This window comes from Nansenia antarctica, assembly GCF_963989245.1.
Source record: "Nansenia antarctica genome assembly, chromosome: 5".
Taxonomy (NCBI): domain Eukaryota; kingdom Metazoa; phylum Chordata; class Actinopteri; order Argentiniformes; family Microstomatidae; genus Nansenia; species Nansenia antarctica.
In genome coordinates, this window is record NC_137690.1 from 63,627,475 (window position 1) to 63,649,649 (window position 22,175).

The 22,175-nt window shown below is 44.3% G+C and overlaps 1 protein-coding gene across 1 annotated transcript; it reads left to right on the plus strand.

Moving 5' to 3' along the window:
* The first annotated feature begins 15,341 nt into the window (after positions 1-15,341).
* On the plus strand, positions 15,342-22,166 carry lancl1 (LanC antibiotic synthetase component C-like 1 (bacterial)). Its single transcript, XM_080530597.1, has 10 exons — positions 15,342-15,391; positions 15,891-16,037; positions 16,200-16,317; positions 16,562-16,772; positions 18,249-18,396; positions 19,259-19,405; positions 19,565-19,747; positions 20,165-20,341; positions 21,149-21,221; positions 21,360-22,166. Exons 2-10 carry the CDS (start codon positions 15,951-15,953, stop codon positions 21,434-21,436), a joined length of 1,221 nt encoding a protein of 406 aa, XP_080386723.1. The 5' UTR covers positions 15,342-15,391; positions 15,891-15,950; the 3' UTR covers positions 21,437-22,166.
* Positions 22,167-22,175: the final 9 nt, after the last annotated feature.

The window sequence follows — 22,175 nt, forward strand, 5'->3', positions numbered from 1 at the left end:
AGCCTTGCATCACCCGCTTATTACTTGAGTCATTAAGTATCCTTACTATTTTATTGTCGGTCGAAAGATTGGAACAAACTACAGTGTACAGTGTTGCCCTTCCCTTTGATTTGGTTTTTACAAATATTTTTTGACAGTTTAGGTGGCTGTAGGAGGATCTTTTGCATGATTTATATTCATCATCTTAGGAGCAGAAGCACTCTAATGCTGGCTTGAGATTCCACAGTGCTGCTTGTTTTCTCTATAAAGTGATTTGATGAATGTAACAGGTTGGTAAGAGATATTCACTCACCTGCTGTCACCTGCAGGTATGAAGTCCCTGATTAGAGGGAGGGAATGTAAACCAGGAGTGCTGCAGACTTCAAACGTCTGACGTCTGGAGTTGACAAACAACTTAGGGTATCCAGGATCCAGGACAAGATGTATTACAACAGTAAAATCATTGAGAGGTTTGCTCACGTTAAAACTGCTGTGTTACCGTCCTATTCGACTGAGGTATGTTTTGACATGTATGACAAATGAACAGTCAGCCAAATCCGGTGCCGTGTAGCCATACCCTTGAGTAGGGCCCTGAATATTCCTTGTGAATTTAGAAAGCAATTTCTTTACAGTATATACTGTATTTTCACTATAACATCTAAGATGTCTCAACACAACACAACAACAACAACAAAAAGACATGATTTCAATCAGAACCGTTTCATTTCAATGCAGTTTCTCCCAGAGCTTGTTCCAAACAGCCTGGTTGATCCTCCGGGCTGATATGCGAGATAATCAAGAGCAGAGCCCGTCTGGCACATCTCTACCACAGGGACATAAACAGACAGCGCTATTCCACACACCGTCCAGCCCCACTTCTCTCTGCTCCAGACAGGGGATGCTGCCAACGGGGGGCAGCAGAACCATTGGCAAGGCGGTGGGGGGGGCAACACAGCAGGGGGTCATCGGGGGATGGAGGTGGCACATGGGGTAAGAGATTGCCACAGCTAGCGGAGGCCCTGGGATGCCAGGAGCAGAGGCCTGGCGTGAAATGTAATCACTGCCCCATCAAGAGCCGGTCCAAGGCTGCAGTCCCTAACCAGCTCTGATGGAAGGCAATCAGAAGGATGAGGGGTTGAGGAGAGAGAAAGACAGGGACACTCAGACAAACATGTGGCTCTCTTGAAGACATTTTAAGAGGAAAACTGTGATTCTGTTTTAAACTACTCCTCGGTTACTGTATCTTTTATCCCAGATTAAAGCTAGGTGGAATATTGCCAATAAGAAACAGTTCATGGGGGAAGGTTCCATAATTGAGGAGAAGCTGTTGACTGTTCTGCTCTGCCAAAATGGACCAAATGAGGAAGAAAGGGGGCTTATACAGTCAGTCCAAGCGTGACAAAGACTCTGAAGCATACTAGGTTACTCTATATTTAGTCTTTATAAAACGGAGATACTGCTTTGATGTACTGTAAACATCCCTCTACTGACATTGACCACTGCATTAAGGACAGTTTAAAAAGACACCTATCAATGGGTACTATTGAGTTCGATACATTAACTAGGTCTGCTGTGTTTTTGAATTGAACTCTAATGTGTGGTTTTCCTCTGGAGGATGTTTTACACAATGCAAGTGCTGATTTCCTCCTGTTCTTAATTGCATTGCTTTCCTCTTAACAAGGGACTTGGTAAGATGAGAGTGTTTTGTTATGATAATTGCAAAACATATCATTTTAGGCCCATTAACATCCTCTTGAAATGAGTGAAGCATGACAAAAGAGAACATCTGAGAAATGTCAATCCAGGGGAACTCTAATTAAAATGGAATGAACATGAATAAAGAGAACAAATGTAGTGTTGTAGTTATTTCAGTGGGAAAACGTGGGAAAAGATTATGAAGAAGTTTATTCGAAAAATCTTGGATAATACTTTTTTATTTGTACTTTTAAATTTTCCTATTCCTCCAAAAATGTGGATGACAAAATGTAAGTGTAGACAAATACCATGGCATGTTTGTGGATTACAGATGCAGGTGCATCTACATGTATACATACATCCACATGTATGTGTTTGTGTGTGAATTTCCTCATCCACAGGCTTGTACTGCAGAAATGTATTTAGAAAATGTTTGCCCCTGAACGGATGCATGCACCATTACATAGTGATGTCAGTGGTTAGGAAATATGGGATGTGTGTGTGTGTGTGTGTGTGTGTGTGTGTGTGTGTGTGTGTGTGTGTGTGTGTGTGCATGTGTGTGTGTGTGTGTGTGTGTGTGTGTGCATGCTTAGAAATTGAAACATAAATTAGCTATTCAAATGGAAATGATGTCTAGGAAATGAAGCTGTGTGGGTTCAAATTGTCTCATCCTTTGTCAGAGTGTCCACCTGTCTTCAGTTACCAAGTGGGAAGAGGAACAGGTGTGTGTGTGTGTGTGTGTGTGTGTGTGTGTGTGTTCCAGGCTCTACCATATACCAACGGCAAAATCTTAAAAATGCATTCTTCCCTCAGGCACATTTTCAGTGCTCAATTTGTGTCTTGCTGACCCAAGCAAAAAATGATGGATTTTCTCCAAGCATGGTTATTTATGACTGGCTGCATCCAACACTCATCCAAAATGCAGCTTATTTTATCCATGTTTATACGGTTACTACAGTACAGTACGTTACTATTCGAGTGTGAAATCTTACTCCATGCTTTCTGTCTACATGCACTTTTCCATTGAGAGAGGAAGTCAAGATCGCACCGTTAACAACTTCAAAGCCTGTAGAGTGGTAATAACCAAAAAGTCAATGCTAAAATGCCACTCACAACCTCAACCATTTGATGTGGTTTCTGCTACAGCTTGTGGGGAGCCCGCTCTGCCCTACTTCAGATCCAACTTAAGACATCTCTTTTTAACTCTGTCACCACAGCATTAAGATAGAGTCTGAATACTATTGTGTTGGTGCTGCATCCAAGGTTCTACTTGTAATGGAATATGATATATAGGTGGTATATTTACAGTTGGGACCTGAATACTAAAATCTCAAATATACCTTGAGAGGAAGCTACTACATAATGGAGAGGAAAAAGACTGCTGTAGGAGAGTTACTACCTAAAATACCAAACGGGAGACTTTAAAAATACCAATACCAATACAATTAGCATGATTATTGGCATATGCATTTCTAATTTACCTTTTTTTTGTTTGCTGTTGTGTTTTGTTTTATCATTATTAGTTTATGTAGTTATTTGTTTTCTTTTTCGTGGCTGTCTTTGTTGTGAGCTTGTCTGTCTAGATGTTTGTTGTTGAAAAACTCCAGAAATATATTATTATTTTTAATAAAATAAATAACAATAACAGTGGGAGTGAGGGATACTAGTAACAAGATAACTCTGACATTATAATCGTGGTTCTTTAGTCAATTGTTATTAGCTCCAATTAAGCGTATTTGAGTGTCTAGAAAAGGGCTATATAAGTCTAATGTATTATTATTATTATTATTATTATTATTATAATTGGAGAATGGCCAAAAAGCAACAAATCAAACGTTTTTCCTTTCCCCCCCCATATTGAGACAGCAAAAACAACAATAGCCCATGTGAGCATATACAAGCATTGTTATTGAGAATCCTGTGAATGAGCTGAGCTAGCTCATTGTGCTAAAAGGGGAGTTTTGGGGTATGGCGGATCAGCAGTGAGACTGTGATGATCAGTATGCACCACGCTCGCTACCAACTCACTGGCTGTGGCCTTGTGGTTGTCCCGGGGGCAGGCTCACCACAAACCGTCACACATGGAAATGAAGCTGACACAGATTAGTGTACAGGCTTAAGCCCCATGGGGCAACACACCGTCTTCAAGACTTACACAGCTAGATAGTATCTAGTAGATACAGATACTGCACATTCCTAATGACAGACGAGATACATGTGACATGGGCACTGATACTGTCTGCTCATCTTCTCATTGGTTAGAGTGAGTAACTGCACATGTTTTCACGCTTGTTTACTTGTTATGCTAATGTTTTCAGCAAGACATTCTACAAGAAAAGAGCAGGAATGTGAGCCCCTTGATTCCCATATTTAATTTAATTTAAGTTGATTTCCAAAAGCATTCCCTTTGCGCTTTTGCACTCAAGACTGGGTCCATGCCAGATTTTGGGGGGGACAATCAAGGTCATCAGAATTTTTTTTCCTGGAGTCTCAAACCAGCAGTCCCATAGACTAGCCTAGCCTAGCAATAGGAAGGCAGAGGACACATCCCACGCCTACTCCCAAACCCTGTCCAAGTCTCCAAAAAGGCCTCAGGTCAGGGTAGGACCTTGGGGCCACAATCCTTGGCTTTTTTGGGGGGCGGGGGTTATAGACCATTCTCCTAGATGGAAACACAAGACTTAACCTTTGGGCCAAGCACCAGTCACAGTGGTAGATACAGATACGAATAATGATCCATAAACAACAGCAATGTTTCCTAAAAAGACATTCTCATTGTGGAGAATAATGGACCGATGTTTCTCTCCGGCTCCACATGGACGATTGAATATGGCTAGTCATGCACTGGTGTAGTCTCACGCAGACTACTTATGCCCAGGTCAGGAAGCCTGTGCCCGCTCCCTCCTCGTCTGGATTGCCGATCATCAGTGGATTGGTAGGCAGAGCACGAAGGCCCAACAGGCGCATCCCTCACACAAAGCACAACTGTCAGGTAAAACAACATCTGCAGGTACACTGGCAGGCAGCAGTCAGGGGGTTTGAGAGAGGGGGGTCAGGGGTCGTTTCTGAAGGACGGGGGGGAGGGGTAGCGAGGGATAGGGAGGGATACTCTTCCACACATGCAAGACTAGTACAGCCAAATGCATAGAGGGGCTAAAAAATGTATAATTATTCCTTGTGATATTTCCGATTTATTTATGCTCCTCTTTACAGTACAGTTTCTGAGGTAGAACATTACTGTGAAGGTTGTACAGCAAGCCTCAGTGGTCTCATTTGCTCCACACAGAATTTGGCCAAGCAATCTACTTATTGGGCTGTTTGTGTTGAACTGTGAGAGAAAGGACGGTAGCTAACTGTGTGGAGATGTGTGGACTCACACCCCCGAGCCACTCTGCCATCTAGTCATGGGTAGCACGTTAGGGAGCCTGGGCCTGGACCATTCACTGGGGTCTCTTTCTCTTCAGGGGCCACAGGCAGCAGCGATAGCAAGCAGGGCCTTGTGATTCCTGCCACGTCCACTGATTCTCAGCCACTCTCAGATCAATAGCAGTCTTTCAGCAAAGCAGAGGCCTATTCAGGCTAACTTAACCAGGGCGGAGCAATTCCACTCCTAAAGCATGACGGATGCATCCTAGCGTCATCCCGTCATTAGTCAGTCACCACGGGTGAAAACACAGACTCGCCTCTAATGGGAATTTAACGCACTTCAATGTACCTACAGCCAAATAGGAACAAAAGGCTGCTGCTCTTCACAGACGATGACTCAGAGAGGATATTAGATCTCCACAGCCAAGGCGGCGGACATGTATCATAAACAGAATCTCTTCATGTGTACAAGCAGGCAAATAAGAATTGAGCCTGATACATTTCATGTACCACCGGCGGGTATTGCTCTGTGAATGGATCATTTATTTTGGACGGAGGGAGCAAGTGTGTTGTGTGTGTGTGTGTGTGTCTGTGTGTGTGTGTGTTTGTGTGTGTGTGTTTTAGTCCTACATTCAGTATATAATTGATTGAATTAATGACAATGTAGGTGGACCTCCCTATAGGGACGTCATGATATCATAAGGCTGATATGGGTTTAGCCTCGCTTCATTGGGGCAGGCTAGGAAGACACACGGCCGGTCTAAGATGCGCCCGACACGGCATGAATGTGGAAATACGTGCCCCTCCCACCCAGCATGGACTCTAATCTAATCTCATTGGACAACTTCTAAGAAACCCCAGGAAATCTTATTTATGCTCCTGTGACTCTTTAATTGATCTAATTATCCACTCAATTTAACATTCGAAAACTTTCCTTTGAAGAATTCTCGTTAGTAGTTGTTTTTGTTTTTTTACCACGGCACCTAGCTGAGTACATATTTTCGCTCTTTAAAAGAAGTTAATGTGTGAGTAGGTTCATATTTGTCACAATAATGACATACATAATTACAATTATTTAATACACTGATGCCTTCAGGGATATGACCAATACAGCATTTCACTGCTAAATGCATTTCCATTAAAAAAACAGTATATAATTAGATTGCATGACGTGCTCTATGGACATATTCCGTTTCAGCAGTTGATCTGCAACTGGTTTGCAAATGCCCAGTGGTTCCTATAGCCTCCCTGGGCCACCAGGTCCGTTCCGTGCCTTGCCCTTCACCCTGCCATGTGCAACACTGTTTGCCCTCACACTGTGGAGAGATAGGGCCAGCTGTGGGGCTCTACTGGTGTTCATGGACTTTTGTCCCCGCACCCCCTCCTCCCCCCCCAGTATTGAGCTCTGGAGTCCTGGAGGACGAATATAAAACATGACAGTATTGGCAGGTCCCCAGATAGCTGACCGCTCGACTTTCCAGGGGGTGTTAGGATTCATAATAGCCCCATACACTTCTATCAAATGTGTATTGAGCGCTTGTGACACATAAAACTGCCATGCCCATGATGAGAAATAACCACTGTCAGCTTCCATCTGTGCTTCAAAAGATTTAAGCTCGGATAGAGGGAGAGAGTAAGACTGTTGGTTGCGCCGGAGAGAGAGAGAGAGGAGGAGGGGGCAGAGGGCAGACTGCATGGCAGACCAGTATGATTGATGCGCAAGTATGACTCTCTCTCACACACACACACACACACACACACACGCACGCACACACACACACACGCACACACCCACGGGCATATACAACACTCTGATTCTTGCTAGTACTGTCTTACAGTGTTGTGTTGCTCGTACTAAAACACAGATGATGTGTCGAAACAACTTAGTGAGATACCACCACTACTTAGTCAGACTGACGGATTCACAGCATGCTCCCTCTCCCACAGGGGGGTTGCAGGTAGCCCTTACTGTTAGTTGATTGTTAGCCTGAATAGCGGAGCTCTGTGGGGGGTGGTCTTATCAGAAGCGTGTGGTGCCTCTGTATCACGTCATCAGCCCTCCAGTCCACATGAGTAAGTACAACCGCCACACACACACACACACACACACACACGCACAACTCCCATCCGACAGTGACTAACCAAAGTACTGACGTCACTACGTAATGGTGCATGCATCTGCTCAGCCTGTTAAATTGGAACATGTTGACCTGGGGAATATGACATGTACAGTTTCCCTATACCTTTCTCCCAACAGCTTTGAGCTCAACATTACGTCTGCAGTACACGCCGGAGGAGGAGGAAAGTGTGCCCTTCTCACCCCTCCTGCCTGCCCCCCCCCCCTCCCCTCGTCTCTGAGTCAGATTGTTCTCTGTGAATTAGATCTCGCTACCGATCTCCCACCCCCCCCCCCCCCCTTCTTCTTTCTCCATCTCTGAGTCAGATCCAGGTGGATAGTGCAGAACCATGTGTGTCGCTCTCCTGATTGGAGGTGTCCCTGGGGAGATGAAAGGGGGGGAGGTTCAGGGCCCCACACAAATTAAAGCAAACCCTGTTTTAATGAGGAGCCTGATTATTAAGTCCACTCAGGGACCCAGTGCAAGTGCTTAGCATTTGCTCTCTAATTAGGAAAGCTAAACAGTCCCTCTTGCTGAAGATCAACCATTAGGAGAGGAATGGCTCAGTCTGTGTGTTGGGTGCAGATTGTTGTGCCAAAGCAGGGGAGGAAAGAGAGAAGGACAGGGGGATGGACAGAGCTGACAGACAGATGTATAGCAACAGAGCAAATAATGAGTAAGAGTGAGAAAAAGAAAGAAAGAAGCACTGTTTGAGCATTAGAACATGTGTGTGTAGTCATAAGATATCCAGTTGACCGAGCGAGAGGAACAAATGAACAAATCCGGATGTCACACACACACACACACACACACACACACACACACACACACACACACACACACACACCTCTTAAAAGATTGCTCTATACCCCAGCATTCAGGTGCTTTCACTGTATTTGCTACAAGGCTACCATCTAGTGGTCAGTTATGACATCATCAGCCCAAGACACAGGCATAAGCCATTGAACAATTTAAATTTTGTTTATTTTATTTAAACTTTGTTTAACCAGATAGGTCAATAGAGAACCAATTCTCATTTGCAATGACGACCTGGCCAAGAGGCCAAACAGAAAGCAAGTCTGTACAACACAACACAGTATATACAATATAAAACATGAGTACAATAAACAACAAAAGTCAATTTTAAAAACATATACAACATCACAATATATACAGTATATAAAACAGCAGGGACCAGAGGGAAGTTATTTCAAAAGCAGATGCAGTGATCATAGACTATATCTAGTGATGAGTTTGTAAAAGAGGGCAACAACATGAAGGTGTTGAGTTTTAGTTTATTTTGCAACTCATTCCAGTCCTTAGGGTCAGCAAACTGGAAAGGGTTACGGCCAAAGGAGGTGCGGACTTTGGGGATGACTGTCTATAACGATGAATTTGCTGGAGCGTAGATTGCATATGATGGTGGAAATGTTCACTAGTGAGCGGAGGTGCTTTGCGGAGGTTTTGCAGATGATGGATTCATAAATGAATTGATACCAGTGGAATTGGGAATACAGGTCGCAGTGATGAGTGTTGAAAGGGGCACCGGTGACAAAGCGGATGGCAGTGTGATAGAAGTGTGATAGAAGTGTGATAGAAGTGTGATAGCAGTGTGATAGAAGTGTGATAGAAGTGTGATAGAAGGTTTTTGGGGGCAATCCTATAAATTCGGTCGCCATAGTCCAGAATGGGTAGAAGGCCATTTGAGTTAGCAGCAGCATGAGCAATGCCCTGAGGGACACCCATGGACAGGGACAGTGGGTCAGATAGCAAGTCCTCAGCTCTCACAGACTGTACACGGCCAGAGGAGTAGCTGCTGAACCATGCCAGACATCCCTCTGCGAATCCCACGTCCTTAAGTCTGTCAAGCAGGATGCCGTGGTCCACGGAGTCAAAAGCCATTGCCAGGTCAATAAATACAGCTACACAATAATGCTTAGTGTCAATGGCGCATATGATCATTTAACACTTTGAGTGTTGCAGAGGCACACCCGTGGCCAGTTCTAAAGCCAGATTGCATAGTGCTGAGAATACTGTAGGACTCCAGGTGGTGGGTGAGCTGATTGTTGACCAGTTTCTCAAAGACTTTGGAGAGGCAGGGCCGGATGGATATGGGCCTTCGGAGAGGCAAGGCAGGATGGATATGGGCCTGTAACAGTTTAGGTCTAACTTGTCACCTCCCTTGAAGAGTGGGATGACAGCAGTAGATTTCCAGTCCTTGGGGAATTCCGAGGTTTGCCGGGAGAGGTTGAACAGACAGGTGATGGGGGCTGAGACAATGTGAGCTGCCAACTTCAAGTAGAAGGGGTCCAGATCATCCAGCCCGGCTGATTTATAAGGGTCCAGTTTAGGCAGCTCCCCAAGCACCTCATTCTCCTCTACTGGCTGGAAGGAGAAGGGCGGGAGGCTTGGGGGGGGACCAGTGCTTGGGAGACAGCAAGGTTGACAGTGGGAGTGGGTATGGCAGCTGCAAAAGCATGACCAGCCCTAACAAAGTGCTTGTTAAAACAGTCCACCATGGAGCCTTTATCTGAGATGACAATGTCCTCAATTTTAATTGCAGTAGGTAGTTGAGAGGATGGGTTTTTGTTTTACATAGTTTTAACAGAACTGTTCCAGAACAGTTTGGGGTCAGAGCCGCATGTGGAGAACTGTTGTTTGTAATCATTTTCTTTTGCTTTCCTGATCAACCAGAGCGGATATTTTTGCTGCCGGATCAGCTCAGACAGTTCAGTGTTAAACCAAGGGCTATAGTGGTTTTTGGTTCTATTTCTTATTTAAAAAGGAGCATGACTGTTCGTGGAAAAGGTCGTTTCAATACTGAACTCTTACCCTCCGAGACGCCCACTCGGCATTCACAATTCACAATAACAATCATTCATCATCAGTGGATATTAAAACTTTCCAAGTAAGAGATGGGAATAGCACCTGTGCAATTACCTCCAAGGATTTGCTATTGTTCCGTGCAGTTTTCGATAATAAAATGAAGTAAATTGTTCAGAGATAGAAGCCATTGTTCTGGCGCCTGCTGTAGCCTACTCTAAGTATACACATAGCTGCAGAGTGCACCAAAGAGCCAGCAGTAATCACTAACATTCAGATATAATAACCACCTGCATTTCTCTCCTTTGAAGAAATTGCTTGCACTCCGCATGGTGAATAAGGCCGCTATGTGTGAAGACAATGGATGTGGCCTAGCGATATTAAGCAGTCTCTCGCCTCGGTGGTATAACCTCGGTGGTATAACCTCGGTGGTCTTCAGAGAATGGCGAGGGTATCATTGTGTCCTGGTCTTCCTCTCATTCAAATTCAAAACAGCTGCTTGATTCATCTTTCCCCATTACCCAGAGTGCTGCTCGTGGTTTGCCAAGCACTTTTGTTTTGTTATTTACAGAACTGAATTTTGGATGGGTGTGGTGATAATAGCGAGAAAAGGGCCCAGGCCTTCCACCCTTCGCTCCTCTCTGAAATCTGTCTTACCTACAGCGACTCCCCTCCACATGGATCATGTTCTGCCAAACAAAAATGTTACACCACTGAGAAGTGGAGTCACTTCATCATGGGAGACTGATCTTCACTAACACCCATAACTTCACATACTCTCCAGCCTGAGGAACTGAAGGTGACAGACTGCATATGCCTGACCCTCAGTGTGCTTCCTTCTCTTCCCATAGGCAGTCACAAGGTGATTGTTGGGCTGCCTCATCTCTCTCTCTCTCTCTCTCTTTCTCTCTCTCACTCTCTGTCTATCTCTATCTCTGCCTCTCTGTGTCTCTGTCTGTCTCTCTGACTCTGTCTCTCTCTCTGTCTCTGTCTCTCTCTAACGCAGACAGTTCACCACTAGCATGGACACCAGGCTGTCTATTTTTAGCTTTGTCACAGATGGGCCCGTGCGTGTGTCAGGGATCAGAATGTTCTTTATCTCAGCTGTCATGCTTGCCCTGTGAGTGGAATTGGTCCTCTTCACTGGCAGGGGCTAAGTATAGTATAAAAAAGTACATTCTTTTCTTTTCTTTTTTTACAATTATTTTAAAGTAGCTTCAAACTAAGCAAAGTCACCTTAATAAACCAACGTTTAATACCAATACTTGTAGCACATCATTTCTGTGAACCCTGATCTATCCATCTATTTGTAACTATTGTTGATGTATTATTATTAGCTGTAGTGATGTGGTGAAATGACCCTTTCCATCCAGTCCCAGGGGAACTCGAGTGAACTCGAGTGAAGACCTGCAGTGAAGACCTGCAGTGAAGGTGCAACATGGATCATCTAAAGCAGGTTCCAGCAGGTGTCCATTCCTTGGGAGATAACGACTGGGACAATAGGGAGATCACGCCAGAGACACTTCAAGCCAATGCAGTAACGATGCAGTTTTCTTTTTTTACCAACATGGCTGCATCACGGCGTCAAGTAGCACACTTTTTTTTAACACAGTTGAGGGAGGGGTGGTTGGGGGGGTCTGTAGAGAAGGCAAATTAGTCAAGCCAGAACCAGGAGTCCATCTCGTCAGCCTGTCAGTGGGCATTCAGATTGTCTTCTAAAGAATGAGTCTAAAACCATTCTTAACAGAAAACTAACCATAATAGCCCCTCTGCATAGCCATTGCCAGCTTCATCCTTATACCATCCTTATATAAGAGGAGAGGAATGATTAGCAGCCAATTCCCCCTGAGGATTGGACTAGATGTTGACCTTGAACTGTGGCTGAATTGTCAAACACATGAATTATGATTGTACTATAGTTGCCTCACATGCAAGTCCTGTCCTTAGAGTATACACAAGAGGGGGTCTCACGTGTCGATCAAAGACAATTCACTCAATATCTGGATCTTCACAGGAGCCCTCCTCGAATCAAGCTGCCTACTTTGTTCATGTCCCGTTGCATAGTGAGTCTCTTCCCTGAGGCAAGGTAAAGCAGTCCCCAGGTACAGTCAAATGAAAAGTGTCATGTTTGTGTCACCTAAACAATACCACAGACATCATGTGACAGTGGTCAACAAAAAAAGATCACTGATCACAATTGTCTCCATCTGACCAGCAACAGACTACCCTACTTGTATTGTAAAAAGGTGGTAGTAGCCCCAGAAATACACAGTCTGGAATGGACCAGCCATTTAAAAGGCTTGCAGAGTAAAGATACAACAAGTGATGTTTCTCAATCTCAAACCTGAAAAGAAAGAAAGAATGACAGAAAGAAAGAAAGAAGGACCTTAAAAGGAGAACACTGGCTACTCGGAGAGCGCATGGAACTTAACAACAGTGTGATCCATCGATTATTAATCGATGCATCACCATCGGTATAGCGCACAACACCCATATGAAAATCATTAGATGAAACTAGTTCTGTGTTCTCAGCAGTTGGTGCATGGCCTCTGGGCTCCACTGCTGTCTCGCAGAGAAAAAGGTTGCTCAGTTGTGAAGAAGGTCAAAAGCAGCTCAGTTTGAAATTGTGGTGTTTCCATGGTAGCGACACGAACAAACATTGTACAAACCTTGGCGATAGATCGAGAAAAGATTGTGCATGAAAGCTCACCATAGGACACTGGAGAAGGTGGCCAATAGGAGAATGAGGTCCAAACTCCTGGCCATCATAGACAATCCCTTCCATACCCTACATGACGTTCTACTGTGGCAGAACGGAGAAGCTCTTTTAGCAACAGACTACTACAACCACGCTGCACTAAGAGATATTTTATGCCTGCCCTAATTAGACTGTACAACTCCTCCTCCGGCTGGCTCGATCGGGGTGATCAGAGTCAGGCTGGGGGATGTTAAATCATGCTGGACTGTTCTTATTGTATATTCATATTTCAGATGTCTATTTTATTTGTATTCTATTATTCTATTGTTACTTTATTTTGTTGTTGTTTGTGAGCTGCTGTAATGCCTTAATTTCCCCTCGGGGAAAAGTATCTATCTATCTATCTATCTATCTATCTATCTATCTATCTATCTATTTATTTAAAGAGTTCAACTAATGTCAAGTATAAACACAGCTCAGCGAGCAGGTAGCTATATTAAGACTGATAGAAGAGACACAAAGTACATTGTCATTGTACTATGAACTCCAGACGGAAATATCCAGATTTGAATCTGGTAATTAACATCAATGACAATGATTCCCAATGACATTAAATTTGGGATTCAAACAACAGCAAATCGGTCACCCCATGTTAGAAGTAATAGAGAAATTACTAATGACAAAATTTAAATATTTTTAGGCGTTTATTAACGCCTTCCAGTTAAACTTTTTGTCTACTATAACCCCCTAGTAGTAGTGGTAGTAGTCAAAAGTGTAAATCCATCCACCATAAATACACATGGGATTTGTTATCTGTGTTAAATCTACCACTAGCTCTTTGGTTTTCAGTACATTGAAGTCTAGATAGTTGGCCTCACCCCATTTCACAGGAAGTCTATCGCCGCCCTGTGAAGGGCATGGATGCACACGGTTGCAACACAGTGCGCTTTACAGGACAATTAAAAACAGAGAAGAAATAAAAAGACAAAACATGAGAAGATAAATATGACAAAACAGAACAAAATAAAACACAACAGCCATGGGAGTTCAAGACAGTAAAAGCAGAGAACAGGTGAGGACTGTAGAGATGTACAGTATACCTGCTAGATTAAAAAAAAGAAAGAAAAAAATAACTGACCGACTAAAATACTAAAAACACCCTAAGTAAAATCAAGGGTCAAAAGGTATGTTTTTAAATGTTTCAGCTGCCCTCGGGTTTACTGGCAGGGTGTTTCAGAGGCTGGGCAGAGGCATACTCTTGGTCCTTGGCTTTGGAACAATTAAAAGGCCTGTGCCAGGTGACCTGTGGGATCTACTGGGTACATACTACAACTATTAAATCATCTTAAATTCAATTCTAAAACTAACAGGCAATCAATGAAGAGACTTTAACACTGGTGTTATGTGTGCTTTCTCTCTGGTCTGGTCTTGGTCAGGACTGTGTTCTACGACCTTTGACCTTTGACCTATGACCTTTGCTTTATTTGGAGAACATTACAATAGACGAGGATGCTAGTAATAGTGTCATGCATTAGTCTGTCATTGTCACTCTGACAGAGAAAATGTTGCACTGTAGCAATGTCCCTCAGTGATAAGAACATATATTCATTCTTGATATGAGTTTTAAAATGAAGATCTGAGTCAATGATTACAGCTAGATTTTTGGGCTGGTGCTTGGTGTTAAAGGCCCAGTATGTCATGACATTCAAGCTTTCTAAAAGCTTCCTAATGGTTGGAATGACTTTGTTTAATCAGTCACGCTCAGGGAATGCTTTGAAGTAATATTTCATTTACAAAAGCTGTTTTTGTACTGTTTTAGTCGAGACTGGGTTTGCATATAAACGGGTGGTTACTACCAGGGGTGTTCTAGGGGAGTCTTGTGTTTCTGCATCCACACACGATTCGAAGCGGCTGCCACCAGACAGAAAGGTGAAAATGGTTGAGTTGTGACTTTAACCAGTGTCAGTCAAGCCTTAAAATAACATGCAATTAATTTGTAATATATTATAATAATATAGTATATAAAAAGTAACGTCAGGTTAAGTGATGACTCCAGTGCGCCATGGAATATGCGTCTTGGTAGTAGTTTTTTGGTTTAAAAACCTGAATATTTTTACGGACAAATAATAACCATGATTGTTTTCCCCGTTGCTTTCGTGTCCAGGAAGGGGAAGGTTTCAAACAGTCAAATATCTGTATTTAAGTCAAATCATTGATGGTACAACAAAGCCTCTATCTATGGAACATCTGCTGTATACATTCTTAATTCTGGTAGGCTACCCAGCGCGTCATACGAGGGGGGCGGAGCCTTCGGCTCGGCGCAGGAAAACGTGAGCGCAGGAAAATGTGCACGTTACGTGTTTGAAAATCCCCCCCGTCCGTTTTTACAAATATTTCGAAGCTTGTTTACAATGACATCGTCAACAGAGTAAAACAATCTCGGTTCTGCTGTAAGGCAATCGAACTAAGCGCATGTGACATTTACAAGTTATATTCCTCGATAATCAATCGCGCGCCTATCATAAGACATCATTAATGTCCTATACGATCTATAACATTACATGACTCACCTCACGGTAAACAGTGAGACATTCTCCCGGCCGGTAGGTGGCAGCACTGAAAGTTCACGTCGGATGTTGTGATTCAACGTTGTAATCGCGACTCGAGAAAGCAGCAAAGAACAACAACATCATCAGTTCTGCAGCTGCCCGCGGTACCTATGACACATTTTTTACACAATTTTATTATAATGAAGCGAACGCGTTTTATTTCATAACACATTAACACGGTTGTCTGAGATGTGTCAAAAACACTTTATCTCCACGTTTTCTTGAATGTGACTGTGGCGCTATGATTTGCAGATCAGCCCGAGAGAACCGTTGTTTCTGGGCTATGAAGATAGCCAATTAATTTAGGGACACGCGCGAGCTTGACGATCACCCGACGAGACCCACAGAGTAGCCAAGCGAACGGATTTTAGCCCGAACGGTGTCTCGGGAGGGTGGTTTTAGTTTGTGTCCATGACAATGTCTCTGACTGCATGCAGTCCATAGGAATTGCATAGAGGAGGATGCTATCCGGTTAGCTAAGCTAGTAGTAGCATCAATTACACACTAATGTGCATGCATGCCGCAGCCTTATAGCTAGCCATGTTTGCAACGGGCAGGCCTTCTCTCTCCACCCCCCGATAACTTCAACTTCTGCTCTTGCAGACTTCATCTCTTTGGACCCAGGAACGTGCTGGCCGGTGAGCAGGGTGTCGGATCGAGACAATGGACCACAGAGCGCTCAAGAACCCCTATGCAGACTATGATGGGGACCCTGCGTGTGCACAAGGACTATTCGACTGTCAGGGCAGGGTAAGGCCCCAATAAGATGATTTTTTTTTCTGTCATAGATATTGCTTTAAAAAAAAAAAAACGTGTCTACTTTGTCTAATTTAGCTACCAAACAGATTTTTCTTGTAAAAGGATTATTAACATTTAAAGACTGTGCGTGTGTGTGGTCTGTCAACTATAAAGCTCTCAGCAGATTTTGCTGGACGGTTGAGCAGTAAGGTCAGTGAACTCCTATCCGTCATGGAGAATGGGCTCAGGTCTGCTGACCCGAGGGACTGCACCAGTTATACTGGTTGGACAGGTAAGCAAGCACACCATCTTTATCTTGAGTAAATAATAATACATTCCAACTCAAATTACTGAAGATTACGCTATGATCTAGACTCTAGATCATAGCGTAAAAACACCATCTCATCAGTCTCTAGATTCTAGAGACTGATGAGATGGTGTTTTTTCGGCACATGTCCTATTGCCAGTCAAATAAGTCTCTATTAAATAATAAAACTCTCCTAACCTCAGTCTCCCTTTCCCCCCCTCCTCCATAGGTATTGCCCTTCTCTACCTGCATCTACATGGAGTGTTTGGAGAGCCCTCCTTCCTACAGAAGGCGCTAGAGTACGTCGGCCGCAGTCTGGCGTGTCCGACGCAGCGGCACGATGTGACTTTCCTCTGTGGTGACGCGGGACCACTGGCCGTAGCTGCAGTGGTCTACCACCGACTGCAGAGGGAGCAGCAGGCGGATGAGTGCCTCAGCAGGTCAGCCCTGGTCGCCCAGTGTCTCACAGGATAGAGTACTACTACTACTACTACATGACAGTAGAGTGGAACTCTGATCCTGGAGAGCTGCAGTGTGTGTGTACGCTTTTGTTCAAAGCCCAGCTGTAACCCTAACCCTGACATACTTGGTTCAGATATGTTCATCTTCAGTTTAGAGCAGGGGTTTTCAAAGTCCAAGACAGTGAGCCTCCCCTAAGAGAATTGTGACATACACAGCCTAACCCTAACCCCACAGTAAAAAAAGAAAGAAAGAAAAACAGTAAAATAGACAGCAAGACTGAATCCATTGAAAACTATTTGGAAATTTCTTTTAACTAAACGCAAGTTAATATCCAGCGGTATAATCACCAATCCAACGGCATTATAACACTTTTCTCTGACAGTAAATTCAACAGGGTTGTGCCAGGTTGTACGGAACTAAAAAAGGCAACCGTCGTTTCAAATCAAATGTTTCAGAAGGCGTCAATTATATGCGAGCCACGGTACTGTCTGATAGGGTCTAGTTTAGCCGCTTAGCACACATTTCCTTGGCAGCTGGCAGCACTAAGTTTTCCCCAATAGTGTGCGGCTAACCTGCTTTGGCAATGCGTAATGCCACCCGATATGATGCCTCAGTAGCCTTGACATTAGTTTGACTGAATTGTTGAATGACCCGCTTTTCTCCTAGTAACACTTTGAGTTTCCTTTGGAAAAACTCTGGTGGTTTGGATACTAGCGAAGTTTTGCAGGTCTCATGCTGTCATTAGCCAGCACCTCTTTGCAAATGAGACATTGCGGTCGTGGGATGTCGTTTGAACTTATCCAGGTAAATCCTAAATTGATATACGCTTCATCGTATTTCCTACATTTTGGTTTGCTGCCAGAAGGCTCAGGCTGTGGCACTGCTGGTGTCAGAAACCTCTTCATTTTGTATTTCTACTCTCTCACGCTCTTTCACACTCTCTCTCACATCGTCGCTAGCCAGACATCCGTTACGGACAGACGTTTTGGCGCGTGACTAACTATAAAGCAGGGCGCAAGGCTACATTTATTTAATTTATAGAACGCAATACAGCCTGCAATGTCCTCACATTTAGTCGAAATTTAGATATACATCTCTCCCGTTATTCCTTTACATTTCCTTTGTCTTTAAAAAAAAAATCACATTTCATTCAAAAACATTAAACCAATAATGTTGGTTTAAGGCTCCGAAAATCACATTTCATTCAAAAACATTGAAACAACCAATATTGTTATTTTACACAGGCTCCGCGCCTCCCTTCAAGCTCTCTGGCGCGCCTCACACTTTGAAAACCCAGTGGTTTAGAGCATTACTACACGTTCTAGCTGGGCTGGGACAAAAGACTACAGGGACACTCCGACTCTAAGGTCGAGACAGTCAGTCGGGTAGATACTATTTGAGAGGTTACCGTCCTACAGAGTTGTAACGAGTCCTCTCCTCTATGCTCCTTCCAGGCTGCTGCAGCTCTATCAGACAGTGGTGAAGGGGGACGGGGGTTTACCGGACGAGCTGCTCTATGGCAGGATGGGATACCTCTACTCCCTCATCTTCATCAACCAGCAGTTTGGCCATTACAAGATCCCTATCCAGTACATCCAGCAGGTCAGTCGAGTCTAACGTCTAACTCTTTTGTTCACATGTCTAGGGGATGCCATTAGTACAGCGTTACTACCGCATACTTAGATAGATATGATACTTTATTGATCCCTGAGGGGAAATTAAGGTGTTACAGCAGCTCATATCACCAACGACAACGACAACAACGAAATGAAGTGGTGAGTCCAGGGTGACACCGAGGACCGAACCAGCTTTCCTAAAAAAGCTTGTTCAGCCTCTTGGTGTCACCCTCCTTGATGCTGCCCCCCCCCAGCATAGCACCACGTACAGCACTGCACTGGCCACCACTGACTGGTAGAATGTTCAGCAGACGTCCTGCACATGCCAAAGGACCTGAGCCTCCTCAGGAAATAAAGCCGGCTCTTGTACAGGACATCTGTGTTACCAGTCCAGTCCAGTCCGGTTTATTGTCCAGGTGCACCCCCAGGTACTTGTAGCTCTGGACCTCCTCCACCTCCTCTCCCTGGATGGAAACAGGAGACAGGGGGACCATAGTCCTCCTAAAGTCCACCACCATCTACTTTGTCTTGCGGATGTTGAGTAGCAGTTGGTTCTGCTCGCACCACTCAACAAAACTGTCCACCAGTCCTCTGTACTCGGTCTCCTGGCCTCCACTGACACATCCCACAATAGGCGAATCGTCCGAGAACTTCCGCAGAGAGGGCAAGTATCTGTGTTGTGCCTAAAGTCCCAGGTATAGACAATGAAGGATACCTTATCTAGTGGATATCCTCTAATTTATTTAGTTGCATTTAGATCCATCATCCACTTCAATGATTTATTCCTAATAAGCAACTAGAGGGGGTCTGAGCTCTGTGGTATACTGTGACTCTTGTGTCTCTCTCAGATCTCTGAAGCTGTGTTGGCGTCAGGGGAGAATCTGTCTATGAGGTTCCGGGTTCAGGAACAAAGCCCTCTGATGTACGAGTGGTACCAGGAGCAGTACATCGGCTCCGCCCATGGCCTGGCCGGCATCTACTACTTCCTGATGCAGGTAAAGCCGATTGGCCCGGACACGATGCCTCCTCGCACTCCTTTCCAGGAAGTCCACTTCCATTTGGTTCGGGGGAAATGTCTTGCCCCTGTTCTCATTCTGATCCATGGTGTCTGTGAGTTATTCGTTGAGTGCCTGTGTTCTCTTGCCCTCTTGTAGCCAGGCTTTGTGGCCGGGGAGGAGCGGGTGCACAGACTGGTGAGGCCCAGCGTGGACCACGTTTGCAGACTCAAGTTCCCCTCGGGGAACTACCCGCCCTGCATAGGAGCCACGCAGGACCAGCTGGTGCACTGGTGTCACGGAGCCCCGGGGGTCATCTACATGCTCCTGCAGGCCTACAAGGTAAACCTGGCCTCTTTACCGCCACCTGACAGGTAGTCCATCAGTACCACGGCCACCATCTTCCCCCATGTATTGCAGGGGCCGTGTTGAATAATAGCCCGCCCCAGGGCTCTTTCTTTTCAAAGTGTGGAAGGGGCCACCTGGTGGTGAACTGGATTTGCTGTGTGGAGCACATCATGTATACCAGTGTCAGTGTCTTGTAAATATAGATACACAAGCTTTCCCCTCTTTCACATAGTCGCTAGACGTGTCTATAGAAATGTGCTTCTGTGTTGTACATATGACAGAAGGCGTGAGTCTGTCTGACCTCTCGGATTCGACACAGACCTTATTGACACGATCAGACCTTATTGACATACTGTATCTAGTGTAAACTTGACATGTCTCTCTCTCTCTCGTCCCACGCCCTATCCGCAGGTGTTTGGGGCCGGTCAATACCTGGAGGAGGCTCTGCAGTGTGGAGAGGTGGTCTGGCACAGGGGTCTCCTGAAAAAGGGCTACGGGCTGTGCCATGGGGCAGCGGGGAACGCCTACACCTTCCTGGCGCTCTACAAGCTCACCCAGGACCCCAAGCACCTATACCGAGCCTGCATGGTGAGAGCTCCCCATCACACCAACAACACCCCACCCAGTGGATCTCCATTGACATGATGAATGTCGTTAACAAAGAGCTAAAGATTTTTTTAATTTAAGAGGAAGATGGGGTCCGCATGTATAGCAACCGTAGCAAGCTATTCTATAACTTTTACATCCTCAGCTTGAGAATAAGACTCTGAAGGTCACATTAAACATAAAAGCCTCACTTTTCAGATGGTCTAACGTTACTTGAATAATTTCTGATTTTCAATCCGGCCAACAGCATAGCTCTCACTCAATGATTGAGTGCACTTCAAAATGTGCAACATTTTAGCATAATTATTTTGAAGTGCACTCAATCATTGTGTGAGAGCTATTCTGCTGGCTGGATTGAAAATCAGAAATTATTCAAGTCACTTTAGGCCATCTGAAAAGTGAGCCTTTTATGTTTATTGACAATTGGTAGGTCGCTGTCAGTATGTGTTGGCATCAGCAGAGATCGGGTTAAATATTCACTAAGTCTCTTTTGGACGGCTTCCACATGGCCGATGTCCCATGTGTAGTTTAATTAGGATGCGGCTATTCATATCCAGCTGGAAATAGTCTGTCGGATACCTATGGTAACTCTGTTACCACATCGAAGTGGAACGGCCATTGATCCCAATGGCTTCTAATGTTTCACTTTCTAAGCCAGCTATTTGTTTGGCGGTGAGATTCTAGCCTTCGTTTCCATTCTCTTGAGACGGTAGTCTGCTACAATCCTCCGTTACTCCTGGAATGTGACTGTTGTTTACTCCCTGGTCTTTTTTCCCCCCTCCTCTGTAGTTCGCAGACTGGTGCATGAACTACGGCAAACATGGTTGCCGGACCCCCGACACTCCTTTCTCTCTTTTTGAAGGTAATTCACCGCAAACTGTCCTTTAAAATATCCCACTTAGAAATTGAATAGTTTTTTTGTTTTTTCAAAATGATCAGAAAAAGTGCAACGTTGTTTTACATGTGCAATCAGTGTGTAATTTCCTGTCATTTCCTACAGGCATGGCTGGAACTATTTACTTCCTGGCCGATCTTCTGCAGCCCTTCAAATCAAGGTTTCCAGGCTTTGAAGTGTAAATGTATCCACAAATACCTGCAGCAGGAAATATGATAGACAACCTAGCCCTAAATCTCTCTATCTCTCTCTCTCTCTCTCTCTCTCTCTCTCTCATACACACACATGCACCCACACACACTCACTGCAGCTACATTCGCAGTTGATAATCAAGGCGAGTTTTCCATTACAATAATATCTTTCCATGGGGTCTCCCCTGATTGGCTGAATGATTGTGTCTCATCATTAGCCGACTATGTCGTGTAGGGAGTGAAGCAGGGGGCGCTGTTGCAGTTTGAAGCAGTAACTACTGTGTGTATGCTTCGGGCTGCTCCTCTCCTCTGTTCTGGGGCTTTACAGTCTCATTAATCCGCTGAATCCTACTCTCTAGCTATGTATGTATATTGAGTGGAAAGAGAGAGCACCGCTCAGCAATTTATATTTCCTTGACTGTTGTTTCATGCTAAACTATTGAGACTGATTGATGACTTTGTAGCTCTTATTAATGTTTATGTTTAATTTAGATAACTGTTTATTGAATAACTGGAATGAGTATTCCATTTTGCATGTAGATTGTTCATTTTGCAGATTGTGCTGCAATTTAAAACTTGTTTTGTAAAACTGTACTGAATATGCATCATGAAACGTTTTGTGTGATGTAGGCTTTCTTTTTCCTTTGGTCATAGTAACTTGGCTGCTTCACATTTCTGTCTGCTTATCAATAAACAAGAGTATTTGTATGTCCTGCTGATAACTGTCTGT